General features: G+C 46.3%; 11 protein-coding genes across 11 annotated transcripts; 7 read left to right on the top strand and 4 right to left on the bottom strand.

The window, feature by feature from the left end:
* Positions 1–300: 300 nt before the first annotated feature.
* PEX2_031260 (uncharacterized protein) lies at positions 301–901 on the top strand (the record flags this gene model as incomplete). The annotated part of the gene is made up of 2 exons (XM_016740401.1): positions 301–651; positions 719–901. 2 exons carry the CDS (start codon positions 301–303, stop codon positions 899–901), a joined length of 534 nt encoding a protein of 177 aa, XP_016592782.1.
* Positions 902–1,512: 611 nt separating this feature from the next.
* On the top strand, positions 1,513–4,967 carry PEX2_031250 (bifunctional cytochrome P450/NADPH--P450 reductase; the record flags this gene model as incomplete). Its single annotated transcript, XM_016740400.1, has 5 exons — positions 1,513–1,546; positions 1,640–1,720; positions 1,782–2,061; positions 2,148–4,089; positions 4,158–4,967. 5 exons carry the CDS (start codon positions 1,513–1,515, stop codon positions 4,965–4,967), a joined length of 3,147 nt encoding a protein of 1,048 aa, XP_016592781.1.
* A 2,172-nt stretch (positions 4,968–7,139) lies between these two features.
* PEX2_031240 (fungal specific transcription factor domain-containing protein) lies at positions 7,140–8,367 on the top strand (the record flags this gene model as incomplete). The annotated part of the gene is made up of 4 exons (XM_016740399.1): positions 7,140–7,178; positions 7,226–7,710; positions 7,804–8,098; positions 8,155–8,367. 4 exons carry the CDS (start codon positions 7,140–7,142, stop codon positions 8,365–8,367), a joined length of 1,032 nt encoding a protein of 343 aa, XP_016592780.1.
* Positions 8,368–9,207: 840 nt separating this feature from the next.
* On the top strand, positions 9,208–10,803 carry PEX2_031230 (uncharacterized protein; the record flags this gene model as incomplete). The annotated part of the gene is made up of 4 exons (XM_016740398.1): positions 9,208–9,341; positions 9,394–9,985; positions 10,036–10,407; positions 10,471–10,803. The coding sequence occupies 4 exons, from the start codon at positions 9,208–9,210 to the stop codon at positions 10,801–10,803; spliced, it is 1,431 nt and encodes a 476-aa protein (XP_016592779.1).
* Positions 10,804–11,357: 554 nt separating this feature from the next.
* Positions 11,358–11,756, top strand: PEX2_031220 (uncharacterized protein; the record flags this gene model as incomplete). Its single annotated transcript, XM_016740397.1, has 1 exon — positions 11,358–11,756. One exon carries the CDS (start codon positions 11,358–11,360, stop codon positions 11,754–11,756), a length of 399 nt encoding a protein of 132 aa, XP_016592778.1.
* A 996-nt stretch (positions 11,757–12,752) lies between these two features.
* On the top strand, positions 12,753–13,598 carry PEX2_031210 (SDR family NAD(P)-dependent oxidoreductase; the record flags this gene model as incomplete). Its single annotated transcript, XM_016740396.1, has 2 exons — positions 12,753–13,360; positions 13,412–13,598. 2 exons carry the CDS (start codon positions 12,753–12,755, stop codon positions 13,596–13,598), a joined length of 795 nt encoding a protein of 264 aa, XP_016592777.1.
* Positions 13,599–13,871: 273 nt separating this feature from the next.
* Positions 13,872–15,125, bottom strand: PEX2_031200 (uncharacterized protein; the record flags this gene model as incomplete). The annotated part of the gene is made up of 2 exons (XM_016740395.1): positions 13,872–14,054; positions 14,112–15,125. 2 exons carry the CDS (start codon positions 15,123–15,125, stop codon positions 13,872–13,874), a joined length of 1,197 nt encoding a protein of 398 aa, XP_016592776.1.
* Positions 15,126–16,209: 1,084 nt separating this feature from the next.
* PEX2_031190 (putative C6 transcription factor) lies at positions 16,210–18,880 on the bottom strand (the record flags this gene model as incomplete). The annotated part of the gene is made up of 4 exons (XM_016740394.1): positions 16,210–16,284; positions 16,342–16,757; positions 16,816–18,094; positions 18,167–18,880. 4 exons carry the CDS (start codon positions 18,878–18,880, stop codon positions 16,210–16,212), a joined length of 2,484 nt encoding a protein of 827 aa, XP_016592775.1.
* Positions 18,881–20,208: 1,328 nt separating this feature from the next.
* PEX2_031180 (sucrase/ferredoxin-like domain-containing protein) lies at positions 20,209–21,143 on the top strand (the record flags this gene model as incomplete). Its single annotated transcript, XM_016740393.1, has 2 exons — positions 20,209–20,499; positions 20,550–21,143. 2 exons carry the CDS (start codon positions 20,209–20,211, stop codon positions 21,141–21,143), a joined length of 885 nt encoding a protein of 294 aa, XP_016592774.1.
* A 157-nt stretch (positions 21,144–21,300) lies between these two features.
* PEX2_031170 (Peptidase S12, Pab87-related, C-terminal) lies at positions 21,301–22,913 on the bottom strand (the record flags this gene model as incomplete). Its single annotated transcript, XM_016740392.1, has 2 exons — positions 21,301–22,737; positions 22,785–22,913. The coding sequence occupies 2 exons, from the start codon at positions 22,911–22,913 to the stop codon at positions 21,301–21,303; spliced, it is 1,566 nt and encodes a 521-aa protein (XP_016592773.1).
* Positions 22,914–23,203: 290 nt separating this feature from the next.
* PEX2_031160 (Zn(II)2Cys6 transcription factor) lies at positions 23,204–24,589 on the bottom strand (the record flags this gene model as incomplete). Its single annotated transcript, XM_016740391.1, has 1 exon — positions 23,204–24,589. The coding sequence occupies one exon, from the start codon at positions 24,587–24,589 to the stop codon at positions 23,204–23,206; it is 1,386 nt and encodes a 461-aa protein (XP_016592772.1).
* Positions 24,590–27,375: the final 2,786 nt, after the last annotated feature.

Below are 27,375 nucleotides of genomic sequence, written 5' to 3'. Positions count from 1 at the left end.
TCGAGCATTGTGCTCCACAGTCTTTGGTGTGGTGACTCTCACCATATTCGGAACATTTGTGACCGAATCATTGCAGAGATCGTGGTATCTATGGAGGAAAAAATCCAGCTGTCGCGTTCCCAACGCAGGCCGCTACTATGTGACAACCCCTCAAGATTCCGCTCTCCTGACTATACTTGTAATGAGGATTTCCTCTGACTCAATCCATTGCAGTTTGATTTTACCCATTGGAATGTCCTCGTCTGCTGGGTTATTATCATCACCGAACTCGTTATCGGAACCATTCCAGATCCTCCCTGGATGCGCATCCTGGCTATGCCAGTGCCTTCGATTTTCCTCGTCTTCGCACTCGAGATGTTATTTTTCGAGGCCATGTACGTCTTCGAGCAGCCCGCCCCGTTCCGCATTTCCTCCATTCCGAAAGGGGACTTAATGCGTCCCGCCCTCTATCCGCTTCTAGAAGATATCATTGCGGTAGATGGCCAAGGAGGAACCAGGTTCAGGGAGCGCCTGGATCAGAGATACAAAGCGAGCCCACCATTTCGCAGCATGCTGCACAGAGTGACAATGCTATGGGCTGTTCCTCAAGTGGTGGTAGCCGGGGGGACGTTGGCAGGGATTTTTATTGCGGACCGTGAACTGGCTTACACGGTATGTGCGTCTGACCTCAAAAGTATGACATGTAAAGAGACTGAGATTATGTGGTGACTCTTTACAGCTTGGCTGGTCTGTACCTGCTATTTGGGCAGGACTCTGGGTTGTGCTGACGGTAATCTGGATTGGGGTGGAGTTGAGGCGAGAGAGGCACTACTGGAGGAGCTTGCGATTGACCCAGGAGTTGCATGGAGAGGCAGAATGCAGCAGTTCGGTCGCCGTAGATGCTATCGAAGATGCCACTTGATCAGTTAACTTATACCACTGCATTGGCTAACAAGTGATTTGATCGGAAATTCTTTTGTGTATTCTCTGTCTTTTAGATATACAGACGAATCTACTCTTGATCATGTTTTGAACATATCTCCAATTGCTTCGAACAAAAAGAACTTCACACACAAATAATCTCATTAACGTATTCGGCAAGCGAGCTGCGTGTGTAATTTATTGCATTTACTATGTGTTTAGGGATGCGGAGCTGGCTTACACGCGCAGCCCGCTTTACGTTAGGCTATGGGGTATGAAGAGGGCCTAAGGAATTACTTTCTTCATCCACTCAAAGGTCGAGACTCATCTGGAGAATAACTGCGCCCCGTTGGATATAGATAACTGATCCTCGGTGAGACATTACCGAGTGAGTGTCTGGCTATAGAGTTTGACGGCACACCGAACACCGAACACCGAGCCCCTCAACACAATAAGCACGCTCCACTTTGAAGCTCTAAGCCGACATCGTTTTATATGGATGAACAGTCGTACGGTGTATAAGTAGCGATATCATCCCAAAGCAGACCTCAACATCATTCATTAATTTATGTTTATACTATCTCTACAAAGCATAACTGCTAGTTGAAAGCGATGAAAGACATGGAAAGCATTCCTGGACCAAAACGTAAGTAAGCAAGTAGTTCTCACAGTCGGAACTACTACTACTGTTGAATTTATCTTTGTTTTTTTCATCTTTACTGACTGGTCATTTATATAGCCCTGCCAGTGGTGGGAAATCTGTTCGACATCGACCTCGAGAATGGCCTACAATCTATTATCAAGATGGCGCACGAGTTTGGTACACTTCACTCTTGCCTGAATGTGAAATAGAAGTTAATATCACTAATCAACCACTCCAGGGCCTCTCTTCCAAATCACCATCAACGGCCAGAAACAGATCTTTGCCACGAGCCAGGCTCTGGTCGATGAGCTTTGTGACGAAACCCGCTTCCACAAAGCCGTCATGGGTGGAATACAAAAGTTAAGAATGCTGGCTAAAGATGGCCTATTCACGGCATACCACGGAGAGCGCGGTTGGGGCATTGCCCACCGAATTCTGATGCCTGCTTTTGGCCCGCTGCGGATCAGGGACATGTTCGAGGATATGAGCGATGTTGCGCAACAGTTGTGTTTCAAGTGGTAAGCATCCCCGAGCATCTGTCCCAACAACCAAACTGGAAGATACAAGACCGGCTGACTAGGTTGGTTGGTTGTTTTTGGTACAGGGCCCGCCAGGGAAGTTCGACGAGTATCAATATCTGCGATGACTTCACCCGCCTCACATTAGACACCATCGCCCTCTGCACGATGGGCTTCCGATTAAATAGCTATTACAACAGCAATGCATTGCATCCGTTTATAGAATCCATGCTATACGTGCTGAAGGAAGCCGAGCTCCAGTCTACGCTCCCCGGGGTTGCAAACTGCATGCGTGTCAAGGCGCAGCGGCGCATGTCCAAGCACATCGACGCGATGAGAAGCATGGCCCGAAATCTCATCGAGGAGCGCAGAGCCAAGCCCGAGCCGGTCGACGACCTTCTGAACACACTGCTGAACGGACGGGACCCAATCACTGGTGAAGGTATGAGTGATGATTTGATCATCAGCAACATCATCACGTTCTTGATCGCAGGCCATGAAACCACCTCCGGCTTGCTGTCTTTCACATTTTATTACCTGTTGCAAAACCAAGATGTATTAGAGCGGGCCCGGAATGAAGTTGATGAGGTTACCGGCGTGGGACCGATCACGGTACAGCATCTCGCAAAGCTTCCCTACATCGATGCAATTATGAAAGAGAGTTTGCGCCTGATGCCCACCGCCCCGGCCTTCACCGTCACACCGCAGAAGCCGGAGGTGCTGGGCGGTAAATGGATGATCAATACTGGAGATTCCGTCAACCTACTGTTGCCTGTGTGTCTGCGAGACGAGACCGTCTTTGGGCCTGACGCGGGGGAGTTTCGCCCGAACCGCATGCTGGAAGAGAACTTCTCCAAGCTCCCACCCAATTCGTGGAAGCCCTTTGGCAACGGTGAACGCGGATGTATTGGCAGGGCATTTGCCTGGCAAGAAGCTCAACTGGTGGTTGCCTTAGTCCTTCGAACGTTTGACTTGGCAGCAGAGGACCCTTACTACAAATTGCGCATCAAAGAGACCCTTACCATCAAGCCCGATGGCTTCCGGATCCGAGCCACTTTGCGTCACGGCAAGAGTGCCACGGCGCTCTCCCAGCATAACATATCGGTAGGCGCTGCTGCGAGCCCGGCATCGTCAACGTATCTCGCTGGGAACGAGAACGGCCGGGATGCAGCGGGAGGTCAGCCAGTTTCCTTCTTCTACGGTTCCAACAGTGGAACATGCAAAGCTCTCACCCACCGGCTAGCATCAACCATGATGACCCGTGGATTTACCGACCAGAATATTGCCCCACTCGATAGCGCCGTAGACAATCTGCCGAGAGACCAGCCAACGATTATCATAACCACCACCTACGACGGGCAGCCCACGGACGATGCGAAGAAATTTGTCGCCTGGCTCGAAAGCGGTAATTCTCCGTCTCTTCAAGGCGTCTCATACGCAGTTTTCGGCTGTGGCCATCAAGACTGGACCAAAACATTCTATCGCATCCCGATCTTGATAGACAACCTAATGTACAAGGCTGGAGCCACGCGGCTCGCAACGCGAGGGGCAGCCAACGCCGCCATCAGCGATCTCTTCTCGGATCTCGAAGTGTGGGAGGAGACCAATTTACTGCCCGGCCTCCGGGAGAGTTTCTACCCGCCCAATAACAGCAACTTCGTACCATTGGAGCCGCACCAACTCCAGATCAGCATCAACAAGCCCACAAGGGTGGGTATGCACCGGGACCTTATTGAAGCCAAGGTGACTGCCATCCGGACGCTGACCAGCCCCGGGGCCCCGGAGAAGCGACATCTGGAATTCTGCATCCCAGGCGAAACTACCCTCCGCCCAGGCGACCATCTCAACATCCTCCCAGTCAATCCGCCCAGCACGGTTTCGAGAGCGCTGGCTCGATTCAATCTCGCACCGGATCACAGCATCACATTCGAGTCGTCCAATGCGCTCGATCTACCCCAGGCTACACCCGTGTCAGCGGCCGAACTGTTCAGCTCATATCTGGAGCTGTCTCAACCGGCAACGCGGAATGTAGGTCCATAATAATATTTTTAACTTGACTCAGATGGAACGCACTTGACTAACTAAAGAAACTACAGAACCTCAAAGAACTCGCCTCAACCACACCGTCAGATGGAGAAAAACAAGAGCTGCTCCATTTATACGATTCTTACGATTCACTCATCCGAGCGAAGCGTGCCTCGGTCTTAGATCTCCTCGAACAATTCACCTCAGTGACACTTCCTATCACCACATTTATCTCCATGCTCCCCGCTCTACGCGTTCGCACTTACTCCCTCTCCATGGCCCCCTCCTTCAAGCCCTTACACTATTCGCTCACCTTCTCCGTCATCAACGAGCCAGCATGGAACGGCAATGGTCGGTATCTAGGCGTCGCATCGAACTATCTCGCATCGCTGAACTTAGGGTCCATTCTCTACATATCCCCACGACCCGCCAAAGACGCCTTCCATCTCCCGACAGACCAGTCGAGCAAACCGATCATCATGATCTGCGCAGGCAGTGGCCTTGCCCCCTTCCGCAGCTTCATCCAGGATCGCATGTTGTGGCAGCAACAGGACAAAACACTCGCTAAGGCGCTCTTGTTCTTCGGCTGTCGCAGTCCGCAGCTGGATGATCTTTACCACGACGAATTATCCCAGTTCGAAGCCGCGGGTGTGGTTGAGGTCCGGAGGGCGTACAGTAAAGTCCCAAATCACTACCTTGCCAAGGGATGTCGCTATGTGCAACACCGGTTGCTCACAGAAACCGAGACCATCCAGGATATGTGGGCTCAGGATGCGATAATCTATGTCTGCGGTTCGGGGAACTTGGCCAAGGGGGTCAAGGCTGTATTGGAGAGTATGTTGGGAACATTATATGAGCGATACATTACGGAGATTTTCTAGATGGATATTGTGTTTTGTTAGTGGTTTCTGTCGAAAGCTATGTTACAATACATGACTAGGAACCCGAGTATTCAACACCTCAGAAAATACATGGACCGCTATGATAGTGGGCCCCATACAAATTGCATATTAAGCTTAGTCAGTTATGCCCTAGCAAATTGTCAAATAGGGGATTCTTGTCATTTTAGTTAGTTAGAGTCATATATATCTGTCATTTTGACCATACATTGCAGTACCGGTGATTTCCGACAGTTTCTTCTAGGGCTAAATTTGACAGCAATTTTTGTATTGGGTGGAGTTTTAGCTGTTTTCTTTTGGAATATATCTGAAATGCTGATGATCGCTTTCTATTTACTGAGTATATTGAAATTTCAGAATCTGAATATTAGAAAAAAAAATCCACCATCCAATCCTAGCAGAGTTGTTTCAGAGCGGTTTCAGTAGTTCGGGTTTCGCAATGAGTTGACTTGAGTGAACCCGTGGACCCGTGGACGCACAGGTAGATTACGTCAGAAATTATGCCGAAACCCGAGACTTCGAACTCCGGAGTTCGGCCCTCTGAACTTCCCCACGTTGTCCTAACATATCACCCAACACCGAAATTATCCCTGGATATGCCAGTCTTTGCCGACAATGAAGACCCAGAATGGAGCTGAAGCATCAGAAATCAAGACTTGCAAGACTTGTGACCAGTGTAGGAGCCGGAAAGTCCGCTGCATCAGTACGTTGATCCCCCCTTTTTGTCTCGAGAACATTGATTGTAATAATAGCTATCTTTTAGTGCCACCCGGACAACGTATCAGATGTACAAATTGCATTGTAAGATGGTGAGTATTCCAAGTAGTCGTATCGGCAACTGAAACATTTCTCGCTCTAGAAACGGAATGAGACCTGCCATTTACCCCCGAGCAAGCGTAAATTAAGGAAATCTGCCCCTGAACCTAACCGTATGTACTTCCGACTCGAACCCACCTCTGATTTAATTCACGGACGAGATGCCTAAGCAGCATTGATTAGATGCGACAACCAGTCAGCGGCACCAGAGGCCAGTCTTCGAGCCCTCAACTGAAGCAACAGGCATTCAAACGACTCTCCCACTGATATTCCTTGACCAGTTGTTGGAAAATCATGGTAGTAACGGGGTATTTCGGGATACGTATCCGTTGCTAAGGGTCAGTTGTTCAAGATTTTCTCTAATAATCTCTCTTAAACTGACCAAAGATTTGCACCCAGGCATCTGACCATGATGGTATGCTACTGCAAAAGACCATATCTCAAGGAGCCCCCAAATTCTGACGGTTCTTTAATTTCAAGTAACTAGTTCCAGCCTTGCTTTTTTCTCCGAGCGTCGAATTCGCTCCTTGTCGCAACAATTGGGGAATGACCGCCTCAACCAGCTTGTAGAGACCATCGAATCTATCATCCGATCTCGGCTTCTCGCACAGGGCCCATCTTCTCCATCGCCCATCTCTTTTAGGCAGCCATCGGATATTGAGCCGGTTTCACCAGACAAGATAAGGCTATATACCGACTGTAAGTTGATTCATCCCTGTCCACTCCCGTCCTCCCATTGTTGATCCTTCTGGGAAACTTGCGCAGCCTACTTCAACCAACTGCACCCGACATATCCTTTTCTAGATCGTGAGGAGTTCGAGGATAGGGTATTTGGGCCCAATCTGTCTGAGAATTTGTGTTCAAATTCTGCGTTTTCGGCCCTGTATCACACTGTTCTAGCGCTAGGATGCCAGTATCATGAAGGCGGAGCATTTGATCCTGGGAATGGAAAGGCGTGGAAACTTTTCCAGGTGTCTTTGGGTCTTGTCTCGGATATACTGCTGCCGCGTGGAACCTTGATGAGCCTTCAGGTAATGTTATTTGGGGTGGTTACTTTGGCAGTTTGCTGACAACAAGATAATAGGCTCTAATGGCGATGGTACGTGGCGGAGACCCTGACACAAGTAGTGAAAGGTGATGTGAATGGAGTTGGCTAATACGATGAGTTGTGTTATCCAGTCAATATTCGCTATGACGACCTGTTGTCTTCAAATCGACGAAGTCCTGCTCATGGAAGCCACCCGAATGATCCAAGGCCTTGGTTATCATAGAGCTCTGGCCAGTGGGGACCAGCGACACAAGAACACCTGTCACAGAACCTTCTGGGTACTATACTACATGGAAAAGCAAATGTCTTTCCACGGCAACAAAAGCTCAGTAAGTAACTAGAAGCAATAGTCAAAATGGTGTTGACATTGAATCAGATGATCTCGGACTATGATATCGGTTGTCCAATTCCCGACGTCCCAGAATCTGTCTTCGGGGAGTTCAATTGGTTTCTGTCAGCCATTACGCTTGGTCGGATTCTCTCGCAGGCATATACATGTCTCTTCTCAGTCAGTGCCGCTTTTCAAAGCACTGAGGCGCACCATGTCATGATCGATGAGATTGATGCTCGGCTAAAGAAATGGCGAACAGCGGTGCCTGTGGGCTTTCGACCTGGGATGCCACTTCATGACTCGCACTCCCTGTCTTCTTCCTTCACGCAGCCGAGCATCAAAATGATCGTTCTCCATATCAACTTCTCCTACTACGCTTTAATCATCGCCCTAGCGAGGCTTGATATCAACATAAGCAGACAAACCCAGTCCCGCAGACAGGAAAAGAGCAAACGATTACTCATGGATACCGCAAGAGCAGTCGTGGAAGGAAGCAAGAATGTCGACATAGCTGCCTACACGCCAAATTTGTAAGTAACGTTACCTCCCGATGTCTCTCCGTGGTGGAAGAGAGACGTAGTGTCTGACGTTTGTGCTAAGTCGGAAGCTGACTTGTGATATAGCATCCTGGCCGTTTTACCTCTTGCAGCTCTATTTATCCTATTTGATTTTGTAGTCCATAATCCAACACACCCGGAAACCCGCAGTAACCTGGCGTTGCTGGATGTAGCAGCTGGCCACTTCAGTCTGTTAGATTACAAGTCTGGAGGATTCTTGCCCGGGTCAATTCTCACCGAATTTGCACATATCGCACGGCAGTTTGTCAGGGACTTTGACGTTAATCAATTGCGACCTCCACAGCAAGAACCCACTGAGCTGGGCTCGTCGATTACTGGATTCCCACCTGTTGACACCGAGGTAAACCATCGTTTTGAAATGTGAGATACGATTGTTCTGTTGCTAACCTTCATCAGGTTTCCATGCAGCCAAGTGAAACAAACAATGATAACACTGCCGTTGGGTTACAGCATGATATGATAGAATCGTGGTCACCAAGGGACTTCCTATACTACCCCATAACGCCAGAGACGACCTTGCATGGTGCGCCCGAGAATCCGAGGACAACCCCATATAATATTCAAACTTTGTTTGGATTCATGGTCCCAGAGTTTGGACATGATCAGTAGATATAAAGGTATCAAATCGAGCTTTGCGGAAACAACTTTATTTACTGAATGATTAGCTAGAACTGCACCCGAAAGAAGATTTTATTAATACGCCGAGACTGCCGATATCAAATATAAACCGCCATCCATAGGTATAAAAGGAGTTCAGGGCCCTTCCAAAATCACCCCCCCTCCTGACAATTCCCGATACTGTTGCGAATTTCTGCATAGATCAAATCTTCCATCGTAGCCTTTGGCAATTCATCAATTAACCGGCACACTCGACAGGCGGCATTGATGCTCAGAATGTGCTATGTGAATCGAATAGTCGGAAGATTAATTAATAATGTATCAATCCCATCACAAACTGCTGAAGTAGAGCTATCGTGATCCTCTCGACATCTCGGCATCTCGGAGATATTTAGTGGCCGTAATCCCAAGGCAGAAACTTTCAGCCAATCAGGATGCAGTTCCTGAAGAACCCCGGGTTATCCACACATTGTAAAACTTCAAATGCCGAAAGCCAATCAGATCAATGGCCGAGATGCCAGGTCGATGGGATGAAGATAGAAACTTTCAGTTTCGAGTGTCTGGAACGTTTTTTTTGGCATTAAATTACAGAAAAGAAATCCATTGTCATTTATATACCGTGAGTCAGACTCCCTATCTCACATATCATATCCGGAGCCCTCATTGGCTGCCGATGTCAAATTTGCGCTAAAACAGAGTCGGATGGCGTGATAGAGGCAAACCATTGCTCCCAAGGTATTCCTAATTTTATGAGTGCTCGGCCGAAATAAATTTTGACTTTAAAGAGCGGCTATATACCCAACTCTCACCAAACATCCATAATATCACACCATGACCCAAATCAAAAGCATAGCCATCATCGGGGCCGGCCCTGCTGGTGCCATTGCAGTCGATGCACTAGCACAGGAGAAAGCATTTGATGTCATCCGTGTATTTGAGAGACAGGAGAAAGCCGGCGGATGCTGGTATGTTTATGTTTCTAATATATTTACCCAATTCCAAACTAACGAACAATAGGGTATCAAGAGATGACGAGCCGCCACAGCAGTTCGACTTTGATGGTCTATCTGCACGAACAGCAGATGCACCTCTCAAAATTCCCGAGCACCTTCCGTGCCGGACGCCTGTAGTCTCACAGGACCGGTTCACGGACTCACCCGTGTACCCGACACTGGAGACCAATGTGAATGCAGGAGCCATGTCGTTCTCCCAAGAGGAGATTCCTACAGTTCGATCGCAATGGTCGATCGAGCGTCATGGCGCAGATACGCCTTTCCGGCACCATTCGGTCATCCGAAAATATATTGAGGACTTGTTTAACCGGAATGGGTATCAGGATCTTGTTCAGTACAACACTACTGTTGAACGTGCGATCAAAGATTCCAGCAGCCAGAAATGGATTCTTACATTCCGCAGGACGGAAGTTTTGGACGGTGCCAAGTCAGATTACTGGTGGTCTGAGGAGTATGATGCAGTTGTGGTGGCTTCGGGCCACTACGCAGTGCCTTTCATTCCTGTGATTCCCGGTTTGAAGGAGTTTGCTGCGAGATATCCCGGTAGTGTTGAACATACAAAGCATTACCGGGGCCCTCAGAAATACCAGGGAAAGGTAAATGAAGTTTCCATCATGTCATTCTGCCACCCGCTTACACATCGCAGAAAGTCATCACCATCGGGGCGTCTGTTTCTGCCGCTGATACAGCAGTGAGCCTAGTTGATAGTGCCCAGACACCAGTCATTGCTGTCGTGCGTGGTCGTTACAACGCCTATTTCGGAGATCTCGCTTTCCAGCATCCTAAGATCCAACGTCGCCCGCCCATCTCACGCATTACTAGTAATGATCAAGGCGAACGGACTGTGCATTTCGAAGATGGAACCTCTGAAACCGGTGTCGACCATTTGATTTTTGGGACTGGATTCAGCTGGACTCTGCCTTTCTTGCCTCAGGTTGCCACGCGGAACAATCGTGTGCCGGATCTCTACCAGCACGTCTTTTATAAACATGATCCTTCGCTGGTTTTTGTCGGCGCTGTGAGTCTATCGAGCTGAAGTTTCTTTTCTCTACCCCGATAGAAAGCTAATAAATACCCTTAGGTTGGTGCTGGGTTGACTTTCAAAGTCTTCGAATGGCAAGCCGTCGCTGCCGCACGCGTTTTAGCCGGCAAAGTGAACCTGCCCTCGATCGCCGAGCAGGAAAAATGGGAAACCGACCGTATTGCACAAAAGAGCGATGGCCCCGGATTCACAGTCCTCAACCCAGAATTCGAGCCCTACTTCGAGAGCCTCCGCGAACTTGCGGGAGAACCTCATGGTGGCGTTGGACGGCGCCTACCTCGGTTCGAGCAGAAATGGCTTGATGATTTCAACGAAGGCCATGTGCGCAGGAAGAAAATGTGGCGGCGAGCCAATCAAACCGCTCGATTGTAAATCTGACCGTAAGGGTTACTGCCTTCGAGGGGGGTTCAAGGAGTACTCCATACTCCTTAGATAGATAGAAAGACGTGCAACATATATCACAAATAAGTTGCTAAGCAAGGAGAAATCGAATTATCAGTTTCCACTTTCCCTATTTGTCTCACGTTAGTACCACTTACCCATATTAAATAGACCAATAGAGCCAAGAAGGATCGACGAATGAGTCCATCCCTGTAGCTGAATGCTTAGGCCGCCGACTCCACTTCTCAGGCCAATATCCCCAACATACGGCAATACGGGCTTGGCACTTTCCCCCCGTGTTCAGGAGTTACCTAAAAAGAGGCCTTGGGAACATCGTGATTTTTCATATGCCCTTAAGAATCCCTGGCTTTTCTTTCCCTATAATTATCTCCTAACTATCCCGTCCCTCTCCATTGATACACCTCTCTCTCCACGAACCGCGATCGACTGCACATCATCCACGTCCTAAATAACAGCTAAAATCGTGTTCTCGCGTCGCGTCGCGAAATATCCCGGACCGGATCACCCGGCAAGCGCAAATCACCATGACACCTCCCATAACGAGCAATTCCAACAGCACGCAATTCACACAGCCGGCTGAATGCTACAACTCGCGCGATGCGGTCTCTGCCATGCCCGCCAATATCGACTATTATAATCAGGTCCCGCTGTACCAGACAAAAAACAACCACAGAGATATGAAGGCTGTTTTGCAGTCCTGCTGTTCGAATGGAGTATGGATTACTGAAGATCCGGACCCTTGTACGGCGGTCTGTGATTCGACGACTTCGGCCGAGGCGAGGAAAGTCATGTACTGCTTGAATGCTCAACAGGTTGTACATGGAACCAAACTGGAGAAGAATTCGGGGGCAATCAGGCGTCCGGCTGTGGGCTGGGTGTCTTTGATGATCGGCGCAATGCTTCTGTCAGGGATGTTTACTTGATGTGATTGGAGGGGTTTGATTTTGTTGCATTTTGAGATACCCATTTGTGATTTATGGAGTTGGTTTGATGAGATGTGAACATATTGCTGTACATATTGCTATAAAGCCAACAATACATGCAAGAACCTTCTCGGGGATATATTTATTAATATGACTCAAACCAATGCGCGGATCCGAGAGCTTCGTTTCATGCACGCTTATTACATGAAACACTCAGACTCGAGATATTCTTCTCTATACCAATTACCTATTTGGGATGTTCAAGCCCTGGAAATATGGATTTCTTGGCAACCCCCCAATGAGCTTGGCAATAACAAGCAACTGATGATGCATTGGCGTGTCGAATAAATAAGCGCTTCCACCCTCATAATGCAAGCCACTCCAGCATACGCCACAGAGTATCCAATGACCCGAACTCCATATAGCCGCGAGCCTGCGTGAAGCAAAGTAGTTTGTCAAACATTCGATCCGAATGAATTTGCAATATTCCACAAGTGATGAGAATTAATGATATTTCCAACAGAGGAAAGGAGAATACCGTGACACAATCATTCATTAAATTGCAAATAGCTCTGGCAGAGGAACTTCTGACTTCATCTAACACGTCTTTCATCCGAATTCCAGCCAAACTTGTTCGCGTGCATAAGATGCGAGTCTTTAACTCCAATATTTAGGCCTGGAGACGCACTGGCAGATGATACCCGATATACTGGCAGTGAAGGAGTATATAATTCAATTATACAGAAATGGGGCTCAGGGGGAGACGGGTGTCCGAAATGCCTGAATTACACCATTTAGGCTATTATCTATAATTATCTACAATGCAACTCGAATATACCCGGGCATGTCCCCAGATTAGCCACGGAGCATTTCCGACCCCACGTTATCCCCGCCATGATTCAAAGACACCGTCACATCCATGGATCCCACATGTGCGACCAATAAAGGCTACTCTCCCAATTCATCACATACCCCAATACCCTCCAAAACAAACCAATGACCAACAAAACCATTCCAAAAATGGACACCGTTAAGGGCAGAGTGTACGCCATAACTGGCCTCGGCGGAATCGGACTAGCCGTCGCACGCCAACTACACTCCCAAGGAGCCCTCCTCTCCCTCGCAGACCTAAGCGAAAAGGTCCTCTCCACAGCGCGACAGACAATCGAAGCCGAATTCGGTTCTTCAACAGCCTCGACAATCACAACAACCGCATTGGACATTAGCAATGTGGCCGCCGTTCAAGACTGGATCGCTAACACAGTCTCGCACTTCGGGCGATTGGACGGCGCCGCCAACATGGCCGGCACGATTGGCAAGCAGCACGGTACTGGCAAATTCGTCGACCAGGATGACGCCGAGTGGGATATGTTGATGCGTGTCAATGTCACCGGGTTGATGTACTGTCTGCGCGCGCAGCTTAAGGCGATTATGGCGACTGCACCTGGGGGAAAGGGCAGTATTGTTAATGCATCGAGTATCCAGGGTTTGAAAGGGTTTGCGTTGCATGCTGCTTATTCGACTACGAAGCATGCTGTTTCTGGGTTGACGAAGTCTGTTTCGAAGGAGGTTGGGCCCACGATTAGGGTCAATGCTGTTGCACCGTGAGTATTTGTTTTTGGGTTTGATGGATTCGACTAATTAGGTTGTGTTAGTGGTTCGATTCAGACGCCTTTGCTTGAGATGGCGAAGGAAATCCAGGGCGGGATTAGTATTCCGCCGGTTAGTATCCCGCGCATTGGGACGGGGGAGGAGGTTGCTCAGACCGTTGTTTTCTTGCTCAGTGATGCTTCGTCGTATACGACTGGACAGATTCTCAGTGTTGATGGTGGTTGGGAGTAAGTTTGTGTTTTCAAGGGCATATGATGAGGGCGAGGACATGAATTATTCGGTTTAGCGCTATGGCTTTATATGCCAATGACATGCATTGATGATGTTGAACGGAATGAAATTCTCGCTAGATGATAGACATAATGTTGGGATCCGATCAAAAGCCACCGCCATGATATGTGTACAACCACTGAAAAACACGAAGAAAGGAGCATAAGGGTATCAATGCAAGAAAACAGGGCAGAAACAACGCTATGACCATATGCACAGCAATAAACCTAAAGGTCAGATATTAGCATAAGACACATGAAAATTGGAACTTCTCCTACCAAAAATGACTACTAGATAACCCCAGCTAGGAACTCGAGGTCCATAAATGAAGGCAGCATTGATTGTGGCATTTCGGCCTCCAGCAGGCACCGGCCACCCATCCTCATAGTCCAAATAGCTCCAGCCGAGCCGAGCTTGCTGCGAGAACAGTCAGTTCGAATTTTAACTCCAAAAATGACGAAAACAAAGACCCACCCCATGCTTAAACCCAATTGACGTATTCAAATAATGATAGTAGAGAATATCCGGCACGGAAGTATTCTTCCCAGCCAAGACACCCAGGCCACCAGGTGCATACACAACCCCATGATTAGAGCCATAAACCACCGTGCCACCACCATCAAGCAACGATTTCCCCTCCCTATCCTGAAAAGGACCACGCACACTCTTCGACCTCCCGACGCGAATACTATACTCCTTCCCACGCGCGGGGAACCCGTCCTTGAAGTTACAACAATTCCCATGACTAAACCAAGCATAATAGTACCCCTCTCGAAAGCTCATCCACGAGCCTTCCTCGGGCTTAGAGTCCGCATGTGGGATAAACGTCAACTGCACCGCATCTGGCTTGCCCGCATCCTTGACAGAAAGGAGATCATTCGCCAGCGGGACCTGCCATATATCCTGCCAGAAGCTTCCGTAATTGAGATACGCCTGGCCAGAGTCCTGGTCAATGATGAAAGACGCATCGATAGCGTTAGTGATCGTATACGGCCACACCCCAGAACCAGTGCCCTTGCCCGTGTTAATGACAACGCCGTGGTCGGTCCAGGGGCTGCCATCTAGGGCTGTAGTCGTTGCGACGCCAATCGCGCTGTTGCGGGACCCTCTCGTGCTCAGCGTGTAGTAGCAGTAGAATGTGCCGTTTTTTTCGATTGTGGTTGGTGCCCATGGTCGTGACCGGTTGTCTTTTGGGATTATGCTGTCGCCAGCAAGAACTGTGCCGAGCTGTTCCCATGGGCCGGATATGTTGGCTGCCTTGAAGATTGGGATGTTGATCCCGCCTTTGAAGAGGTAGTAGTGCTCGTCGTGCAGGATGATGTTTGGGTCGTGGGCTGCGATGTTTCCTGGGTTTGCGAGTGGGAAATTGTCTGTTGTTTTGTATACTTGTGGTGCGTTTTGATCCCGGGCTTGGGGTTGGGCTGGGACGGACCCCGCCAGTGGGGTTGCGATGGCGAGGATTATTGATAGGAGTTGGAGGTGATGCATCTTGGGGTAGTTATGTACATAGGAGTATGTGTGATTTGCGGATGCAGAGATTATATGAGGGGATTGTTCTGGCTGGCCGGAGGATTGGGTGTTATCAGATCGTGATACACATGGCTATTCTCCTCTCTCCAATTGATGGATATTCGAGTAGTCAAGGCAGTGAAAAGGGGAAGAGGGTAGGTGGGGTAGAAGCGGAGAGAGGAGAATTGAAGCAAGCGAGGGGGAAACACATGGTATAAATATGCAAGGAGAAAAAAGAAAAGAAAAGAAGCAGAAGCACAGTCTTCGAGCCTCAAGTTAGTTCCAAAGCCAAGTGTTTTAGGGGGGATTTAGGCTGCTATATTTGGAACGGTACCTGAGGGTACCTATGTCCAAGGCCATTTTATGCTTTGTGGGAGGTACCGTCAGGTACTAGACCCACAACCTTGTCTCAGGGCACAGGGTCCGCTCCGATTGGCTTTCATTAAAGTGACTTTACCTGACTATATGTTTATTTCATTGTTTATATTGCCCAAATCTCTTGGTTTTGATAGTATTCTTGCAAAGGCACCGCGATATGACGTACAAAGGTTGTGCATATCCAGCATCGGCCTTGGACCTCGATCTGCGAGGCTGGTTGGGTATTGAACATCGTCCCCACATAGCTAGAATGACGATCTATACCCAGTGCTATTTCACGCTATTAGGCAAGGCGCTCTAAAAATGGCAACACACAACTATCAAAGGTAGAGAAAATTAGGCCCATATTCGGCAGTACGAGTAAGGGTGCAAATAAGAATCCGAGCTAAGTGCGGCATTGTCCTTTCTCTTTATTCTGATATGCACCCCTTGCATGCCGTCAATCCTGATATCTCCGATCATGATCTCATGGTGGATCCGACCGATTGATAACATTCATGATTACGCAACAAGATGTGAATCACCGCATTGCGATAACTAGGTTTCTTGACATTTACTATGTGTATTCCGTGAGCAAGGCCAAGTATGTACAATGGTAGGGGCTGGACATAGCAAATGCAGAAACATCAGATGTATATCGTACGGTGTCCGTATAAAGGGTCAAAACCTGCTCGTACTGCTCTGCTCAACAGGGAAACGTCATGCTTGTCAGATCCTCCCAATCGAAGATCTCCAAGAACGGGTCAAACTCGGCAGGTGGCTGAAAACTCATAGTTAGCACAAAAGAAGCGAGGACCAAGAACAACGTGCAACTTACTATCGCGTGGGGTTGCGGTGGCGGGTGCATCCCATTGGGATCAAATTCGGGCTGCATAACAGGAACCATGGTTGGAGCCGCCATAAATGCAGCCAGCTGGTTGTTTTTAAAATTCCCCATTCCCTTGTCGCCGAGGTGGTCGCAGTTCATGTGCCGAGAGAAGAGAATTTGCGCAAATGATAGCACCCGCTCGACAGCCTGCTGCTTGTACATGGTTGCCTGTGCCGGCCAGATTCGGGATTTGACTAGTGCGACAATCGTTGAGAGAAAAGAGTAGTCCTTTGCTCCCTTGGTCATCAAAAGGGAGCGCTCTTCGAAGGCGATCAAGGTTGTTTCTACGAGCGATAGGAGCGACTCGGGGATACCGGGTATATTGTGGAGAATAAAGGTTGATGAGATGGGATGGGAGGGAGAAGCTGCACAGTATGAGTTTGGGATCTCATGGTCAAGTATTGAATCGCAGGAAATACTTACGGGTGTCGAACTGGGGTCTGTGTAGCAATTGGCAGATGGAAATGTAGGCTTGGATGCTCCATTCACCAAGCATACATAGCGATAGCGTTCGCGAAATCTCGTGTAACCGGCGCTGGGTTGACAGTATTCGGGTTGCAGCATCCATGCGGGTACGCGCGGAGGGCACAAAAAGTGATTCTCGCCGTGCTTCGATGGCGAAAGGGGTGTGAACAGACAATAGAGACTGGCAAAGTTTGGTCTCAATCAACCCTTTCCATAGTATTACTTTATGTTGGGTGACGATATCGTTGGTGTCAGCTGTCACCCACGCAGGAATCTGAGAAAGATGCCGAGTGAGCTCGGCGTCCAGGCGCTGAATATCCTCATATCGACAGCTGATCCGTGGAGAGTGCATGAGAGAACATGCTTGAAGCCGGAGAGGTAGTGAGCGACTCAGGATAGACTGGAACGAAGAGTCGGTAGCTTCACTCAGTGGCCGGCTTTCGGGAACTTCAGTGCTGTTCTCGTGGATCTCGTGGTCGAAAATGTTGAGCCCCGGAGCCGCATCATAGTCAAAGGTTTGTACTGACGGGGGCATTCCCCGGTCAAGCGCAATTTGCAGGTCCAGTTCCACAATAGTTGTCCAGATTCGCCGTCGCATCTCTTTGTTAAATACAGAGATCCGTGTGTAACGGCTTGGGTCGCGGTGATAGCCTGCCATCATTGCTTGCTTGACTAATGTACTTGTTGTAAGCCAAGCCTGGCTGCGTCTCATTCCGTGAGAGTTATGCGCCAAAATCAATAGAATAGAGAGTCGTAGGGATGTAATCTCGGGACGCTTGGTGTGGAGATTTTCGATCCATTTTCCTGCGTGCAGAGTCCACTCCAGTGCAGACTGGCACTTGAGTTCGCCCGTACTTTTTGACTGCAGGCTAGGAAGGTCTGCAAGGTTCCATGCACAGGCAAGGACCAACAGTAGCTGAACTGCAAAGGCAGCAGATATTGAGGCCGGGCTGTCTAACATGGTCCAGAATTGGTCAAGCTCTCGTAAGAAGGATGGAACATGGAGAATGCGGTGAGTGGACTCGATATAAGTGATATACAACCCAACCAGCTCATCAACCACAGCACGCGAGGGCAGCATGTTAATTAGCGAAGCGGTAGTAGGGTCGGGAAAGGGTCGAGTGAGCACCATAAGTTTGAATAGCCCACCCTTAACCCTTCTGAGGTCCGGCTGAAGTTGCGCGAAAATCGGGGTAGAAACCCTGATCTCCTCTGCAAATGGTTTTATATCCGGAAACTAAGGATGTGTCAGCTTCAATCTCTCGATTGCCAATGCTGGCAATAGGAATCTAAAGGGCGGGGAGCAGACCTGTGCTACTAGACTAGCAAATATGCCCGATCCACTAAACCGCGTTTTAGTTTCACGGCCCCTCATCATCATGCGAGGAGCGAGGTCAAGCTGATCCGTAGGCGACAAGGGGTCCTCTTCTTCCTCAATGTGCCCCTCGTCGACCTGCGACGCTGCTTGCATACCTTGCTCCGACGCAGGCGCCGGGCGCTTAGGGCGATGTAAAATACCCATGTTCACATAAGGTTCTTGATTAACAGCAGCCTTAGGAGCACCGAGAACTGTTTCCAAAAAACTGTCCTTTCGCTCTCTGTCGTGAGGCCGGCCTCTGTATGGCGGTGCAAGAGCATGGCCCGTAAGACCATGATACTCGTGATGCATGGGACCGCCAGCCATAGCCCTGCGAGGTGGTTCACTATGTGGGAAAGTTTCCGTCCGAGTTGACCCCGTCGGTATCCCCGAATCCGGGGGCGTGTCGACTGGGGTATCTCGGGGCATAGATACCATAGACCCTCGGTCGGAGGCAAATGCAGTATTTGTGACTGTGGTAGGCTGCTGCCATAAGAACCCATCTTCATATGTGCATTTACCCGGGGCTCTGCTCTTCAAACAGCGACTGCAACTAGGATACTCGCGATCGCATCGTAACTTGCGCGTGCGACACTGCGTGCACGCCATTGTGCGGCGGCGGCGCTTGCGCACGCGATCGGGCTGGGCATTCACTTGAACATCCATGTTCTCGGTATTGTAGACGAGCTTATACTTAGGAAAGATCTTACGTCCGAGATGTTGGGAAAGTCTCGTGGGAATTGGCTCCAACTTCGGCTTACGTGGTCCCGCTCTGCGCCCGTGGAACCGCCAAATGCGGAAAGTCTGACCGACGTCGCGTTTTCTTTTCTTTTCTTTTTTTAATTGTTTTCCCTTTTTCTTTTCTCTATGCCTCGCTCGAATGACGAAAGAATGGGGAATTTCTCTTCCTTTTCTGTTTCTTTAGGACATCCTTCACATTCTCTTGGGAGTCTACTCTTCCAGACCCACAAAATCGATGTCCCGAACGTTCCGCGAACACACCAGACCCGCGCCAAGAGGTTCGCCAGCACTTATATACTTGGCATTGACAGGGGTATATCCTCCTGCCTTTACCCTTAGGGGCTACAATATACAAACCTTTCAAGACCCACCGGTAATTATCCAAGCATCGGGAATGGGTAAGTATACGGGATAATCCCGATGCTGGTCAGGTTCCGAATCACGAGAATAGCCATGATCACTGCCACTATATGTTGTACGCGTTTATAAGACCTGATTCCCTTGATTTTCTTGCAATATTCGTGCGAGGAACCATGTAGTACTCCGCGCACAGATGGTTGTTTCATCTGATTGTCACTCACAGAATGGGACTATGTGAGCCTTGCCTAGAAACACCGACGCCGACATTTGATCGGCTCTCGAAGTCCGTCACACCAGCTTACTTTGATAGCCGAAAGTTTTCACACTCCCATCGCTCTAAACAAAAACTTTGATGCGATATATAAGAAGCAAAGGTTACGGTGTTTATATAATTTTTGGTTTCGCAATGCCACAGAGTGTTTAGTGTGGGCTATTTTGCGAAGACATGGCTAAAGTTGAGGCTGATGTATGTTGAGTACAAGAATAGTCAGCCGCATTTGTGGCCCTATGAAATATTTTTAGTTAGTCTTTTTGGTTCTCTTTTTAAATGCTTTATGTAACGTGGTGTAAAATGTAGGTGTAGGTCAAATACATGGACGCTAAGTGGCTGCCAGTTACCACAGAGTTAGGCTAAAAAAACTAGCCGCAAGATAAAATGGGGTCTGGAATGAATGATATCCACTTAACATTAAAGATCCTAGTCTGGAGATAACCCTGGGAGCTCGGGATTCGGGCTTTTTGACCCGACTCGGCTCGGGGCATAGCTCGGAGATACTGGAGTCTTTCTCTATATCTATCTCCAGGTCTCCAGGTAACCTTCAATTTGAGAAACACCTCCTAGACTCAGCTTTCACCTTTCAACTTGGCCTTCACACATTATCACCCCTTCAACCATGTTGCGTTCCTTGCTTTCTTTGGGCCGCACAGGCACCAACGCCTACCTCTTCCCCAAAGTGGATCCCAAGGTGGACGGCCCCGAATGTTTAGAGGACTGCGCCGACTGCACCGTAAAATTTCCATCAAAAGTAAAAGTCGAGACCTCAAAACCTCTTTATGGTGAAATTAAAGAATTTCACGCCCACGTTCTTGTGGCGACGGGACAATCCGACTGGAAGGAAAAGCATGTCGAAAATATGAAAGGAAGCTTAATGGAAGCGTTGGACGAGGCAAAATCAGACCATGGTGTAAGCTCTCAAACTCACATCTAGCCTACCTCAGCTAATACTTGACGCAGCGCATTACCGTCTTGGCATCAAATCTCACTCCTCCAGAAGAACCAATCACAGACGGAAATACCAAAGAAGCCACCACAGTGCTGATTCTACCATCATTCACATTCGTTGACTCTGTCACACAAACAGATGTTCCAGACCTGATATCCAGATACATCGACCACCCCACCGACCATCGAAATGGAAACAGTACCATTTCTCCCGCAAATGGGATGAGCGCTCGATCCTGTGAACTTGACTACGTGATACTACTGTGCTCACACGGACGCCGAGACGCGCGCTGTGGTATTACAGCACCACTCATTAAGCGCGAGCTGGAGCGACATCTCCGTCCGCTAGGACTAGACCGAGATGCAGATGACTCCCGGGCTGGCGGGGTGGGGATCTTCTTCGTGTCGCATGTCGGCGGACACAAGTTCTCTGCGAATGTTTTGATTTATCGCAAGAAGGATCAGCAGATGATTTGGCTTGCGCGTGTACGACCTGAGCATTGCGAGGGCATTGTTAAGTACACTGTTCTGCAGGGGAAGGTTGTGCACCCAGAGTCACAGTTGAGGGGTGGGTTTGATCGGGTGAAGGGGTTGACGAGTTGGTAATTTGGAGATCAGAGTACTAGTCCTATGGTTGATTCAAATTACCATCTTCAATGCATCAGTAGCGAGAAATGGCAACGCTGCGCAAGGATTAAGATTTGTATTATGTATCAGATCCCTTTTCGTTCTCCTTATGTCTCTTGCACAGCAACATATAACTCTATGAACCACAACGATCAAACCAGAGCTTTTCTCCCTTCATCGCAGGCTCTAAGAGAAGTCCAACTCTTTGAGCCAGACCTGTAGCAGCAATGTAGAATTCCACTGGGAAGGGCAGCACTAAGCTGAGGCCTCCACTCTGGATGCTACCCACGAAAAATTCACCGCTTGCATGAACAAGACGCAATTCACACGGAATGACTCGATCCTGCAGGTCAGCTATAAGTCCATCATTGATTATCTTGACAGTCAAAGCCGCACCCGTGGGGTGTCTGTATGTTCCAGTATATCCAGACATATGCAACGCACATGGAATCGGGGGATCAGGTAAAGAAGAGAATAACCGTTTCTTCGAGTCCGTTATGTCTTCATTTTTAAGATGCGACTCCCATGTTTCAGTTTGTCTCGCAATACAAGCAGCAATCTGCTCCTCATATTTAGGATCATCCGATAAACCAAGCCGCCTATCCAAAAGATAAGTGACCAATCTAAATGCAGCATATCGAGCCGAGAAAGAATTGCCCATAACCACAAATCCAAATTTTTTCTCGGGGACGAAGCCCACCCAGTTCGCGTATCCAGGCCAGCCACCGCCATGGCTATACAAATGCTGGCCGCGATAGTTATCCACGACCCATCCGAGGGCATACGCATGGTACGGAGCCGGCAAATTCAAGTCATCGTTCTGGAAATATATCGTCCGCGGATCTGTTAAGCTGTCGTGTCCTTTTAATGGCCCGGTTCGTTCAATCAACTCTCGCACCCAATGGGAGTAGTCGAGAACGTTACTGACGATTGCACCAGCACCGCTGTTTGCTAGCCAGTCATTCTCTGACTTTGGCATAAAATGTCCGCCTTCCTTTGTAGGAACCCAGTCGTATGCTTGTACAAGCCTTGCGGCTGTTGCTGGATTTACTTTTGCTTCGCTTGGCGAGAAGAACGTTTCGCTCATACCGAGCGGGTCCCAGATGCGTTTCTTCATAAAAGCTCCGAGGGCTTCACCAGTGTGCTGCTCCAACGCTTGAGACACAGCTATGTACATGTAATTGCTGTAGTGGTATTTAGTGCGTGGAGGCGTCGCGAGGGGCATGTAGCGCATCGCGCGGACTGCGGAGCCCGGCGTTGCGTCCTGCTTTGAGAATAGAGCAAGGGTCCAGTTGTGCTCTGGCATACCTGACCGATGCGATAGCGCATCTTCAAGTGTAATGTTATTGGTCGCATACTCGTTCTCCAGAATAAAGTCTTCTGGAATTAGGGAAGCCACTGGCGTGTCCCAGTCAATCGGGGACTCGGTGGCCTTACTATCCTGGATTAATATGGATGTCGCAGCACTGGTGAAAGCTTTGGTAGTGCTACATGTTGAGAACAATGCATCGGTTGTCATCTCCCGGGGTTGTCGATCTGTGCTTTCGTTTGGCAGTTCTGCCTTTCCATATGCCTGTACTCTGTGAGTATTCGATACATCAAGAAATTTTATGAAGTTACCTTAGTGTAGGTACTTGGGCCATGAATAATCGCGATACTCAAGCCGGGGACTTTCCATTTTTCCAATTGCTCTTTTACAAGAGCATCAAACTCGCCATCGAAAGGAGACTGTTCAGATGATATATTCATTCTGTGTGGTGAAAATGTCAAAGAATATGCACAGCGATGATAGTCAAATGGGTCGTGGCAGCAGGGCTTTATCACTCGCGTCAAATATAGGCAGAGCTATTCTGGATAATCTCACCCCCGCATATCCAAGGCTCCAGGCTAGGAAGGTAGTTAGGATCCGAGGTCATTCGAACTAAGCCTTTATTGGCGTTTCGGACAAGCCCCGTGTCCAAGTAAACCATAAGCCTAGAAGGCAGGCAACCTTGAAAAATGTCATTAATACATGATATTCGTAATAATAACAGTCCCAGCTAAATCACAAGCACATGTTCACCTAGAGATCTAAACATATCCCACCAATCCCCATTATGCCGCGGTGACTTCCATAATTCCTCTAACGCTGTACGAACTAATAGCACAGAGTTAAAGCGTAGATATTTGTATATAGAATCAAGTCTCTCCAAGACAAATGCTTGCTGATCTTGCAGGAATGTGTGGGCACCCATGATGTACAATGGAAATATTATACAGTTATGAGCCTTAGAAAGAGGCGAGATGTTTCTGATGCACTCCACACAAGACTGAACATGCTGCTGTACCATAGAATGTCTTGGTGGAAGGCCACAGATTGCTCGGTAGAGGTAGACGAGAGCACTATGTTGAAAAGCGCGCGTGAAAGAATCCGCTTGCATCCTGGGTTCAAGTGTCGATTCATGCACAGTATATGTATTGGGGCTTTTGATGTAGTCGAAGTTGAGAGTCTGGAATGACGGCTGTAGACACCGCTCAAAATCTCGCACAACTTCCATTGAAATTGTCTCCGGGTCTCCTCTGATTTGATGGCGATATAAGCACATATCTGCCATTATTCTAAACACCGATGCTAGTGTTGTGCCGTCGTATGTTTCTTGGTCCCACCACACTGTCCCGTGCTCTATCTGTGTCCAGATTTCAGCGGGGAAGCAAGGCGGTCGATCATCCAGCAGAGCCTTTGTTAGGTCCGTAGATGCAAACTCTGATAGTAGCATAGTGATGTCCTTTTGGCCCATTTTTATAAGAGCTGTGAATCCTCCGAGATGATCAACAATCGCTTGGACGCCCACGTGGTGACTTGACGTCGATGCAGATTGGGGATCACATTCAATAAAGCCGTCCAGAAAGTAGAGCAAAAAGACTGCCACCAACAGAGGCGAAAGTGATGTGTGATTGGAATTATTATCTCGAAGCTGTTCCCGGACTGAAGCCAGGCAGCTCATTCTTTTATCAAACGGTGCGCTCACCGTGCTACTCACAGCCTTGTCCTGCAGTATGCGATGTGCCTCAGCCAATTCACACACAGCCAGAAGTACCGGTTCAAATTCCATAGCTAGAGGTATGGGGGGTGGGCAAGGATGAGCGGCAGTGGTAAAAAGAGGCCATACTGCGAATTGAAAGTATTCAAGGGCCTTAAGATCTCCAATGGCCAAGGCGCTGTCTTTTGAGTGCACATTGATGTTCATAAATGGGGATTTATAGATGGATAGGCTTTGTGCTGTTGGCGGATTCTTTTTCCACCTGATCAAAAGCTTGTCGTAGCAACACTTTGCCCCAGACGAGACACATCTCTGGCACAAGGGCTTCCCTAGATCGCATTTCACCCGGCGTTGTTTGCAGGGCCAACATGAGCCTTGAACTGTGCGCTCACGTTTTGGCGGCATATTTGTACAGTTATCATTTCGGGACAATCAACGAGGTTGACACAAAAGGAGTAAATGTTGGGAATCCGGGAAGGTCTTGGCTAAGATAACCGAACAAGCGGAGATGCTCAAATGATAAGAACTGCGGGGAAGGGCACTTGATTACGTCATGTGTTTACACCACGTGGAATGCACGCCCATCATGTATATCTAACGATATCTGCAACTTGTCTTTCTGTTGGAAGGTCACGTGACCGTCACTGTTTGCTCCCAGTACTTTAGTGACGGAAATCACCGGTATAGCAATGTATGGTCAAAATGACAGATATGTATGACTCTAACTGACTAAAATGATAAGAATCCCCTATTTGACAATTTGCTAGGTTATAACTAACTAAGCTTAATATGCAATTTATATAGGGCCCACTATTATAGCGTTCTATGTATTTTCCGAGGTATTAAATACTTAGGTTCCTAGTTATATATTATAATATAGCTTTTAATATACCCCCTAGTTTTTAAAGGTATTTATAGCCTTTAAGAACTACCTTTTCTCTTAGTTTTAGGATAATTATATCCTTTAATTTATCTAATTCCTCTATTTCTCTATAGTTTTATAGGATTAACCTCTATTTTCCTAGCTAATCCGCTTACTAATATCTCTTATACCTAATAGGACTTAAAATAGGTATTATTTTTACTTTAGTAAGCTCTTTATAAAGCTATCTACTAATATATTAGTAGTTAGAACCTAATTAATATAGACTTAACCTTTACTAACCTCCTATTTTATCTAGTATTAGTTAATATCTATATACTATAGCTTTATATATATTACTACTCCCTCCTTTATTAATAAATTAATAGTTTACTAATTATTATATATAATAGAGAGTAGATAGTTAGGTTTAAAACCTAAGGATTTAAAGACTTAGTACTATTATTAGATAGTCTTATCTATCTCTACTAATATAAGAAGCTTTATTTCTATAATAGATATAGTAATAGTCTTCTATTTTATTACCTTCTAGTCTATAGGGCCTCTATATAGTTTATAGAGGTAATCTTTAAAACTCTTTCTATTATAGTTATCTCTAAATAAAGTATTACTTATAAATTTAATAGATTTTATAGTAATTATAAGTCCTATTTTAGATATTATATAGTTTCTAATTCTATATTTAAAGACCTAAAACTTAGTTTTATATAGGTATTAGATAATATAATCTATAATATTAATATATTTAGGACTAGGATTTATTAGGAATTTAGCTACTTTAAAGATTACTTTTATTATATCTAGTCTTATAATAGTAGTAGTATATTAAGTAAATCCTACTTTAGCCTAGAAACTATAAATCTAACTTAGTATAACTATTTTATTATAAGGGACTAAAGGTTTAATTCTTAGTAGTAATCCTATATTCTTAATAGTAATAAGGTTATATTTTATTATTATACTTTTAATATAACTATTGTGAAGGGATGTAGCCAGTCTTAATTCAAACTAACTAAGCCGTTTATAGTTATCTAAAAGCTTAAGGAGAGAAGTGGGAGCTGGTAGGGTCGAATGTAAATAAAAGGGGATACGAGGAAGGTCACGTACGCGTATGTGATATTAACTAGGTACTAGCCTATTATAATACCCCCCTCTTCCTAGCGGTATCCGTTTATATATAGAGGGTACCTATATATACGTAGAGGTATATTCCTTAGGGGCTATTATTTGTTCGTATACTCCTATAATATTCCTTAAATATATCTAATATAGCGTAATCCTCTAATTTATCTAACCTTTATTATATTTATTCTATAAAGCTAGCCTATTTTACTAATACTTCCTATTAATAACTTCTCCTAATCCTTTATATATATATAGTTAGGATCTCTTTAATTTCCTATTTTAATTTATTATTAATAATAATTAGCAGAGGTTAGGTATTATCTATAACCTAAAAAAGGAAGAGATCTAATATTATAGGTTATATTAAGTCTATATAAAAGATAGGGTAAATCCTATATAGGATACTTAGCTCTATTATATATAAGGATAGAATATTAATAATAGTATACCTTTTATATAACTAGTCTAGTTTCTTTAATAGCTATAAGGATATAATATTTTATAGGTATAACTATACTTTATCTCTTATATAATAGACTAGTATAGCTTAGTATATATAGTTTACTTATTCTTACTATTTATTCTAGGTAGTAGCTATTATTACTTATATCTAATTAAAAATTTTATAAAGGTATTCTATAAAGTCTATATCTACTTATTTAGGACTACTTTTATAACCTTAAAGGTTTTTATTATTTTTTAATCTAATTAGGTTAATATAATATCTATATATAAAGAAGAATAGTACTAAACTAGTTAATAATACCTCTTAATTATTAATTATAATAGTTATAATTAAAAGGAGATAGGATTAATCTTCTTATAAATAAGCTATAAAGGCTTATAAGATCTATTCTATCTCCTAATTTACTTATTCTATTATATTATTTATTTAAGGGTAAAAGGCTATTAATAGTTATTATTAGATTTTTAGTCTTTTATATATTTCTTTTTAGAAATTACTTATAAATTAAAAGCTATAATCACTTATAATTATAAGTAGGAGCTTATAATATATATAAAAGTAATCTATAAATATTTAGGCTATAGTATTATTTATAATAGAGTCTATAGTAATAAGAATAATATTTTTTATAAGCTAATCTATAATAATAAGGTAGTTTATAGCTTTTTAGGGGCTATTTATAAAGAGATTTATAATAAAATTAATAGAAATTTCTAT

This window comes from Penicillium expansum (genome assembly GCF_000769745.1).
Source record: "Penicillium expansum strain MD-8 chromosome Unknown contig86, whole genome shotgun sequence".
In the NCBI taxonomy this organism is placed as follows: Eukaryota; Fungi; Ascomycota; class Eurotiomycetes; order Eurotiales; family Aspergillaceae; genus Penicillium; species Penicillium expansum.
Note: the sequence above shows the minus strand (reverse complement) of the source record. Positions and strands in the feature narration are given on the sequence as shown.